Here is a 10712-nt window from a genome sequence, read left to right as displayed (position 1 = left end):
TTCAGCAAAGACCGCGTTCACATGCCGTTGGTTTCACATTCCACTTCCAAAGCTTGGAAATTGTGAATCTGGTTTTTGTCCGACGTGTTTTGTGTAGAAAAATGGGTAGATGCTAGACCTTGAATAGTATACGGTTTCACAATTCAGGAACTGGTCTCAGATTAACCGAGGGTGAAAGTCTTCTACTTGTTAGAACATAGAGAAATAATCCATTTCACTGAAATTGAAATGATATTTTATCCATTTATTATTAGTATTATTATTATTATTATTATTATTATTATTATTATTATTATTATTATTATTATTATTATTATTATTATTATTAACACTTATTTTGATGGAATCTGGGAAATATTTTAAAAGTTTACCTCTAGACATCAGAGTACTCTTTACACTACTATTCAGCATTGAGTCGTAATGTAGTTTTATGTTTTTTCCTTAACGTTTTCAAATTCAAGGTCATTCAAGGTCTTTCAAGGTACGAATGTCCCTCAGAATTAACGCAGTTCCTTTCACATACATATCATGATACCAAAATAACAAGCACATAAATCAAGCAAGTCAAAATCTCGAAAAGAATTCATTACGAGATCACAGACCGAAATAAAAGGAGCCAATTTGAGACTAAGAAAAAAAACTAGGTTTACCTGAATAGATGCGTAAAGCAATTTGAGTGCCATGCAATTTTCATGGGCGCCTGCCGAAAAGGGCAATAATGCACCACTAAAGGATGATGATAGGAACACGAGGGCAATTGTTGGTTACGATTATGGGCTGTTTTTAACCGAAGCTCGATTTGAAGGGCAATTTGCCTTCGCCATCAGTGACGATGGTAAACATTAGGTTAGAAAGGGCTCGACGTTAAAGTCGTGTCATTAGATGGATGGATCACGCGCTTTGACCAAAATGAATATTTAACAAGTGTACGCGAGAAGACTTAATATTAAGAAACTGTGGGACGAGACAAGTTGAAGAGTATATAGAATTTGCTAAATGCGCTCTAATTTAAATTAAGGCCATTGGTATTTACCGTGAAGTACATGATATTTAATACAATGATAAATAATACACTGTCATATACTTTGATATAATATCATGTACTTAATTTTTAAAAAATTATTAATAAATAAATCACCAGCGGCTGACAGTCTACACTCGACCGACATTCAGCTCTTTTTTTTTTTTTAGATGAATCCATGGCGCTGTTGTAAATCTATATTTTGAATTTGAAGCAGAATTTAGGAAAGATTATTTATAGACGTGAGACGTATTAGCTGAAATAAGACGTAAAGCAATCGATAACCGGCTTGAGAAAAGGAATATAGTTTAGTGTTAAGGGGAAGGCGTATAATTTAACAAAGAAAATTGTGCAGCAGACATATATGCTAGTTATGTTACTATGTTACTGGTCTAGAATGTGTTTACAGTCTGCAAGAAACAGCGCTGATTGGTTGGAAAATTTGGCGAAAGGTTGGCGGTGTGGTCCTTTGCATGAGTGGGCCGTGAATTTTCGGTGATTTGTGGTAGATGATTTTCTCCTGTCCTATCCTACTTCGGGACAGTTTCTGATAACAAACAAAGGAACATTTTTCCTCGTGTCAGAAGGGGAAAAAATAATTTCCTTTCAAATTACCTTTTTGTACATGGACCAGCACAGAGGCCGGGTGCGACCCTTGGGGCACGCAGGAATAGATGCCCGAATCTCCCGGTCCTACCGAAGACACGACCAGTTTTGTGGTCGTCTCGCCACGCCCCCGATCGATCTGCAATGATAATAACATTAGTTGTGATGTAGTCGTAAGCATTGTGACAGTCAGAGCAATGAAGGTCGTTTCTACGTGACTTAAGCAAATTGAACTATATATATAATATATATATATATATATATATATATATATATATATATATATATATATATATATATATATATTGCAATATATATATATATATATTTTATTCACAGGAAAAGGATGCGCAAATAAAAACAACAGGTTCTCATGAGAGAAGAATTGCTGCCCATCAATGCCAGCCTATATGAGCTCGTAATATCACCCTCAAGAACCAGTTAATCGATGGGAACCAAAAGAAATGTTACCTTATAAGCTGGGACCTCATCTTTATCAGGCTTTGTAAGCAAAGGTACTTGCTCTGATTTGTCTCTCTCTCTCTCTCTCTCTCTCTCTCTCTCTCTCTCTCTCTCTCTCTCTCTCTCTCTCTCTCTGTCTACGGTTGCGGTATTTCCAAGTTTCATTTATTGACTTACTTATAAAATCCGGGGCAGCGATAGATGAAATGGTTTTCATAGTGACAAACCACCAAATCTTCGTCATGCTGAGCAAAAGTTAACCTCCAAAAGGATACCCGGAGAATTTTTCACAAACAGTTATCAAAATAATTTCACGTGTTCTTGGGGTGTCTTGCTCACACACACACACACACACACACACACACACACACACACACACACACACACACACACACACACACACACACACACCCGCATATTCAAAGACACTGATGGAAACATAACTTCTGTTTAGAATTGGAATAATGATTTCGTTATTGAAGTAAAATAACTATTACAGTGCAAGTCAAAATTTCACGATGATTGCTAAAGCGCTAAAGATCATTTTCAATATTTTTTCCTGCCTCATCGTCATGTTGTTTGTTCAGAAACAAAGCTTATGCATCTTTTATTTTAGTTGACTGAATTTAGAGATGAACATATTTTTATTATCACGTATTTAGAGATGAACATATTTTTATTATCACGTATTTATAATTTTCTGGCTGAATTTAGTGATGAGCATATTTTTATTAACACGTATTTATAATTTGCTTTCCCTTGAAAATACTGATAATTAATGAGTATCTATTATGAAAGTAAAATGTTACATAATTAAATTAGCAGTTTCCTGACCACAGGAACTGGATAGTGGTACAGAATCTAATAAATTTGTCCACTATTTGTAAAAAAAAAAAAAAAGTAATAAATAAAAACCTCCAAAAGTTACGACTTCCACACCTTAATCAAGCCGAGTGGTCATCGAGATATGAGGATACATTCCAAGAAATTTTAATGAAAGTTCAACCGCTAGTTTTTGAAAAGGATACATCCTCGTAATACCTTTTATGGCATACGATGATTCCGATTCCTTGAAAACGTTGGTCAATTACAACTGCCAAATGAATTGAAATTCTAGCGTTTTAATTTTCACATATTTTCGTTTCAGTCTTGAGTTTGTTAAATTTTTTTCTCGTGAAAAACGAATCGACTTTTTAAATACTCGGTCTTGATGGCGTTAAATTTACGTATTTTTTGTCAGTCTAAGAGCAGAATCTTTGCATGTAGTAATGAAAAACAAACCTATTTCAGCAAGTGATTAAAATGAGGATATGCATTTCACGGAAAATGCACTTAATTTATCACATGAACTTATTACCTGAAATGATGTCTTATCTTTTGCAATTGCATGGGTGCTTAAGTGGCAGACCGCTATTTCTCATAACGTAGGATCGAGTGACCGTACAAGAAAGACTTTCTTCATTTCATTCGTAAATCATTAAATGTTTCAGTAGAAGATATACATATATATATATATATATATATATATATATATATATATATATATATATATATATATATATATATATATATATATATATATATATATACACTTACATACATACACACCTTATAATAGTGTGTGCAATAACTATCACTTTTTTTAATCCTCTGATTACCCATAACTTCAAACATTCCCAGCTGACTGTATGAGGCCATCATGAAGTTTTGCATATTCATTATTTACCTCCCCTATTTCATTATCTGTTATTCTAGCCAATATTTTAGTCATTTTCTCCTTATATCCCATTCTTAATTCCTTTTCAGCAACCTGACTTGTCATAACTACATGGCAATTTTTGTCACACTTTCCTCCACGGCTTAAACTCTTAGGTAACTTTTCATTGCTTCGTCCCAGTAATGATCTAGCCACTTTTCTCCTCGCATTTATATCTATTAACTTGTTCCTACGTCTATTCTGTACAAGTTGAATAATGAAATTTTGTTCTAATCATTTCAACATATATGTGAATATATAGCCACTTTTCTTCTCACATTTATATCTATTAAATTGTTCCTACGTCTGTTCTCTACTAGTTGAAAACACAATGAAATTTTGTTCTAATCATTTCGTGGTTCCTCACATATCTGTGAATGTAAACTTTTTAAAAACCATACGTTCCTACAGTGAAGGACCTTTCCAAAGGCATTTCAACAAGCTTTCTACATTTCTAGAATACTACAGGAACTCCAAATTCAGTCAGGAGTATATTCAGTGTTATAAAACACTCTTTCATTATGCAGTGGTTTACAGAATATATCACGGAATAACAAGTACTGCGTAAACCTTCCTCTACCTAACTAACATTCCTCCACCCTCCCAACCCCTGGACCGTCTCCATCCCTCTTGCAGACCAAAACAAGATAAGTTGGTTACTGTTGCACAAAACACTTTAAAACAAGCCTCCATTGTATCTTCTCACATATCGCACTTACTTCAAAGTTTGGCAGTGACGGTATATTCATGAGAATTTTATACACAGGTGAAAACCTTTTTTTTTTCTAAATGTTTCATATTATGCACCAGTAGAACTTTTTTTTTTTATGAACTTGATTCCATAATGGCTGCCAAAATCGACGATAAGTCAAGATTGGTATTAGTCATAAACCGTTATTCTCCGTTTATTACTCACCCTCTTTATTCTTTATTCTTACTACCGTTGTTTGGAAATAGTTTATATTTGTAGGTGCAATCATTGCTTAAGCCATTGTAATACACAAAATACAAAGGGTAACGTTATTTGAGAGTATAAGTAGACAGTCCACCCTGTTTCCTTCAGCAGACAATCAGAAGCGTTGTTACGGAAGAGCTTTGTGATATTGTTTAATCAAGTTCAATATACTAACTGCGATGAAAATATGCTTGAATTATTGCCATGACACACAAATATCACACACGTAAGGTGTATATATATATATATATATATATATATATATATATATATATATATATATATATATATATATATATATATATATATATATATACATATATACATACATAGATATTTATATGATGCATGTGTGTATATATATATATATATATATATATATATATATATATATATATATATATATATATATATATATATATATATATATATATATATATATATATATATATATATATATATATATATATATATATATATATATATATATATATATATATATATATATACATGTGTGTAAGTGCAATTAATGTAAAGTTTTACATATAACGGAGGTCAGTCACCTTCACTCAAGTCTATTTGCATACAACGGTGTGAAGAGGCATATATATATATTTACATATATATATGCACGCATATATATATATGTAAATGCATGTACAGAAACCCATAAAATGTCAGTAGAATATAGACGCTCAAAAATCCCCAGAGAAAGTGGGTTAAGATGCTTGCACAGGTTTACGCTGAAGGCAGCCTTCCACCGTAACTGCTTAAATGAATGACATCACGAGTCTGGCCTCACTCCGAATGACGCAATGTGTCATTCCCAGGAGACTGATGTGGGGGTGAATCGGTGCCCGAGAAAGGGGAGGGTGTCATAAACCTTGTTGCACGGCCTGATAAGTGCCGACGGTGTCGTGTCACAGGAAATAACAATTTCGCATCTCTCTCTCTCTCTCTCTCGTTTAGCTCCAGTGGGTATTTTTACATTTTGAACTTGGATAATTAACTGCGAGAATTTTTTTTGCTAGGCTTGTCACTTCCCCCAGAGATTAATACAGCATAAACGTTCAGTTAGGTACGGACAACAGAACTCGGCTATTTTTAACCATAATCACAGAATAAACCGAAATTTGTCTCGTTTAATTTATAGCAGCAATTGTCGGTTCAAAAGCCAGATGGTGGAATCAGCCTTGATTAAACAAAAATACGATGGTTCTTTCAAAAGGCGCCTGGGCTTCAGATATTATAGATAAAATCTTCGTACAATCAGAGATTAAGAAGATTAAAGAGAAATTGTCAACTGGAGTGACGTAACGGCTGACCTATTAACCTTCTGGTGTAAATACGGCTTTTCAGTAACTTTTTCTCATTCACTATTGGCCTGATGAGAAAGACAGTTGGTCTCTGAAATATAGCATTTACTTTCTACATTTTGGCATTTTTATGGGCTCCTTATATTTGATGGAATTCTGTTTTAACAGAAAATATTTCACAGTCGTGTATAATTTACACACACATATATATAGTATATGTGTATATATATATATATATATATATATATATATATATATATATATATATATATATATATATATATACATTATATCTGTAAATTATACATACATATATATGATGATTATCACTTTTGTACGTGATTCATTTATCACACATTACACAGGTGAAAAATAAGAGACAGGGTGTAGGTCCTCACCGGTTTCGACTTTATTTCCAAGCCATTGACGAAGGAAATAAGGTCACCGGCCAGGACCTACACTCCGTCTCTTATTTTTCACCTGTCCCTCGTCTATATATATATATATATATATATATATATATAAATATATATATATATATATATATATATATATATATATATATATATATATATATATATATATATATATATATATATATATGTAAAAAAATAGCAAAGAAAAACAAATATTACCTTAAGGTTGACACCTCCTCTGGGTGAATTGTAATCGATGAGGTTTTTGTCGTGGTACCAGTAGACCAAATTGGAAGGTCCTTTGGAAGAGGTGACAAGGCAGGTCAGGGTCAGGGATGACCCTTCCTCGATGTGTAATTCCCGTGGGCCCACGATTTCGACGCGGAGGTCACCTGTCAACAGAAAAAAACATATCAGTTAGTATTTTATTGGTGTCTAATTTACTTGCCACACCCTATAGCTATCTGGACTGAGCTTGTTAATATACCTCCATACTCAGAGTAGAATTTAATTTCTCCTGTTCAGTTTTTGGTGATAATCTTATTTTTATTCTTATGTTTTTCTTTCCTGACTTTTACTGTTAGCAACAGACAGGTGCCAAATCGCTTTTTGATTACGATGGGGTCAGAAATAAAACACCTGTAACACCTGTAACTGCCGTAATCCCTTCGCTAATCTGTAAGACCGAAAATAAGACAAATTTTTGGTGCGCCACAGAGCCCTGAATACAATGTTTAAACATTTATTGTCAGTATCCCGGACCATAAGATTTTGTACAACTGGGTAATCTGATTTGCGTGTCTCTCATTATTATTATTATTATTATTATTATTATTATTATTATTATTATTATTATTATTATTATTATATAAATCATAAATTTCTCCTGTAATCAGGTACTTTTTTCTGAAGACTTTTCCAATTTTTCCTTTTTCTCATAAAATTATACCAAATATAATACTAATAAAAGTTGATGGTATTTTCTCCTAGCAGCAATAGCAGTAGTTGTTGTTGTGGTAATAGCAGTAGTAGTAATACATTCACCTCATGAAAATAAAGCTAAACTCTCTGGATGGGAGGCCTATACGTGGAACAAAAATTGGTATTTAACTTAATAACTAAAACCTAAAACCTTAGATGTGGATGAAAGGTCAGGAAAGAATGAATTGTGCTAAATAATTAATTCATGTTCGTCGATCGTCATCATCGGACAGGACAAAACAGGAGCGTCTCTTTTCTTTCTCTAAGGAATATTCCAGCTCCCTAAGCTTTTGTCTTAACGTAAGAATCACCAACTTGCATTGCCATGCAAGCATTCTAATCATGAACTCATTGTTCCAACCTTTGTAAAACTGTGTGTATGTTTCTGTTTGTGAAGACTCTCTCCATTTCAATTTATTATGCTATTGCATTGTATCCATTAATGTGTCTTGAATCTCATCCATATGTAGAATTTCCTGACCCTTCCATTGATGTATGTTTCATCACCGTATGTTAATCATGTCTTTGATATCGCCATCTGTTTGTCTGCCAGACAAACACAGATGTCTTGGAACCTTTATGTCCGTTTTACCTGTCTGTGTTAGACGCTCATTACCGCTCGCACGCGTCAATAACATCTTCCAAGATTCTGTACATCTTCTCAGTAAGGAACAACCAATAAACCAGTTAACACCCAGCCAGTATGTCGCTCATAACCCAGTCCTTACAAGAATTGTGTAAATAATTAATCATGAGTATGGCATTCTAATGGAATATTCCAGCATCTTTTTAACCTAAGAGTATTAACGCATATGTAAATTACAACGGGGAACTTTTCCTTTCCCTTTAACTCATTTACAACTGAACTTTCGATACAACATCCTGTCGCATCATTTCATATATAGAGTATGCATTCAATAAAAACTTCTTGATTTTAATACCTTCCGGTAAACATAAAAGCCAGTTTTCTATTCAATTCAAGGGCTGGACGTAGAGAGTTTAACAAGGCTAAGACTTCCTTTGCATTTTCAGCATTCAAAGAAAACCTTGATTTTAAGGGGTAACACCAGTATAGGGCTGGACGTCGAGATTTGTAGGTTTCAGCTATACATTGCCGAAAAACTACCAATTATTACAAAATATACAGTCAAAACGGCCCACTGGTTTTTTTGTGACGATATACAGTTCTTGGTAATGGATGCTTTTAAACCTGTATAGTTATAATAAGTACTCTTGTTAAAAATTTGCATGTGATTTGAACGAATTTCGTGACGTATTTTTTTAAATGCTCTAAAACTCAAACTAAAAATCAGAAAACGAACGTCAATATTCAAACGGCTGTTCCTCACCAGACCAGCCGACTGTAAAAGCTGCGTGGCACCAGGATTAGCGTTTGCATGCAGAACCAGATCTAAAACTGAGTAAAATTTAAATATAAACGTAGGAAAAACACCATACCTTTTTAAAGGACGCGACGCGAATCGCAAATGAACCCGGCGGCGGAGGGGAGACATGAGCTTGCTGTGACCAATGAACTGCGGATTTTTAAAATCCGGATCAGCACAGATGAAGGACAGCGGGGGTCAGGGATATGAGCGGCGAACAATAAAAGCTGAAATGAAACCGATGTTGTTCTTTCGAAGTGCGAGCGAAATGTAGAAGGAGGAGGACGGCTGTGAGTGGAGTTTTTGGGGGGAGGTGGGGAGGCGGGATGTTGACGCTTGTAAAGGATGACAACTCTGTTCGTTCCTCTGGTTGGAAGTCTCTCTCTCTCTCTCTCTCTCTCTCTCTCTCTCTCTCTCTCTCTCTCTCTCTCTCTCTCATTGGGATGGGCTGCTCTCGCTTCGAGTACTAATGATTATGCCCTACAGACACCTCGCCTCATTAAAAGACAGACGGAGAGAGAGAGAAAGTTTTGTCTCAGAAAATTCTAAAATAAAACATGAGAAAATTCTAAAATAAAAAAAATTCCAATCTTTAATACTATATCGGATGGTAACCTCTTATCATACTCACATCTGACTGTATTTGTATTCTCTCACAAACGTCATTGTATTCGATATTTCCCGGGTTTTTTAAAGTTCCTGAAGTGTCGCCTTCTGTTTAACTCCATGCTTTTGTAGTTCCTAGTTTTGTTCATTCGCGGGTTTAATTTTGTTTTCGGTGCAGTTCAACATTTTTTCCTAATTTTTCTTTTTTCTAAATGTAATCATGATTGGCTCTTTTCAGCCCGAATCTCTCTCTCTCTCTCTCTCTCTCTCTCTCTCTCTCTCTCTCTGTCTCTAATTCATTAGACCCCATCAATATGATGATTGATTTAATAGTTGTTCTCCCTCTGGTGCACTTTTTAACTCAATTTAAGACACCGATTATCCGATTATATATTTTCCTAATACACAAACTAATCAAGAGATTATTTCAGTTACGAGACGCGTCTTGTTCAGGTATAGCATCAGAATTGCATTTATAACTTGTTTGTAATTGGGTATAAGAATTTTTGCCGAGTGTTGCCATGAAATTCTGATGAAGTCAAACATTCTTGCATGTCACTCTTTCTCAAAAAAAAAAATTAAGTTCATGCTGGTAAGTGGCAAGTTATGGTATATAAAATTAAAGATAACAGTGGTACAGTGTTCTTCATTCGTTAATGATACAACACACCATTCAACATTAGGGCAGTAACTGTTTCATTTGAGAAATCTCAATATTTGTCAAGAAGAATAAATCAGTTAATAAATATTCCATATGCATGGAAAAATTGCCAATATAATTATAAAAATAAAACAAGACCACAAAATCTAGTAAATTTTTTCATCGGAAAGAAAAATTTACTAAAAACCAAAAATGGAAGTCCTATCAAACCCGCCCAGCGCAAGCGACTTTTAAAAATTGAAAGCAACCAAAGCAGTCTTGAAATTTATGAGACTCGAATAAGAGGCTACGCAAGCAGAGAGAGAGAGAGAGAGAGAGAGGGTAATGGTGGGGTGGGGTGGGGAATGGGAGTAAGGGGGGGCAGGGGTGGGAGAACCTCGAAGATGGCTTATTGAGCTTACTCATACGAAAATAGAAGGATTCATCAGTATTCTGTACCTGGGAAAAAGTGAACGAAGGAGTGGAATTTTCATTTCTGTGATCCCATCTGCGTTCTCTGGTTAACCTTTCGTATTATAGCTTTTAAAATCCTTCGTTTTGGATATGG

At 34.5% G+C, this 10712-nt stretch overlaps 1 protein-coding gene across 2 annotated transcripts in view; it reads right to left on the bottom strand.

Moving 5' to 3' along the window:
- The window catches only part of LOC136826122 (zwei Ig domain protein zig-8-like), a 248965-nt gene that overhangs the window by 2963 nt on the left and 235290 nt on the right, over window positions 1-10712 (bottom strand). For both annotated transcript variants that reach the window (XM_067083108.1, XM_067083109.1), the window contains exons 7-8: window positions 6752-6924; window positions 1637-1766 (exon numbers count right to left, since the gene is read on the bottom strand). In XM_067083108.1, the coding sequence (XP_066939209.1) occupies window positions 1637-1766; window positions 6752-6924 (303 nt within the window). The remainder of the gene's footprint in view (window positions 1-1636; window positions 1767-6751; window positions 6925-10712) is intronic.

The sequence above is a fragment of the Macrobrachium rosenbergii genome, chromosome 40 (genome assembly GCF_040412425.1).
Source record: "Macrobrachium rosenbergii isolate ZJJX-2024 chromosome 40, ASM4041242v1, whole genome shotgun sequence".
NCBI classification, from domain to species: Eukaryota; Metazoa; Arthropoda; class Malacostraca; order Decapoda; family Palaemonidae; genus Macrobrachium; species Macrobrachium rosenbergii.
This window is presented reverse-complemented; position numbering and strand designations above follow the sequence as displayed.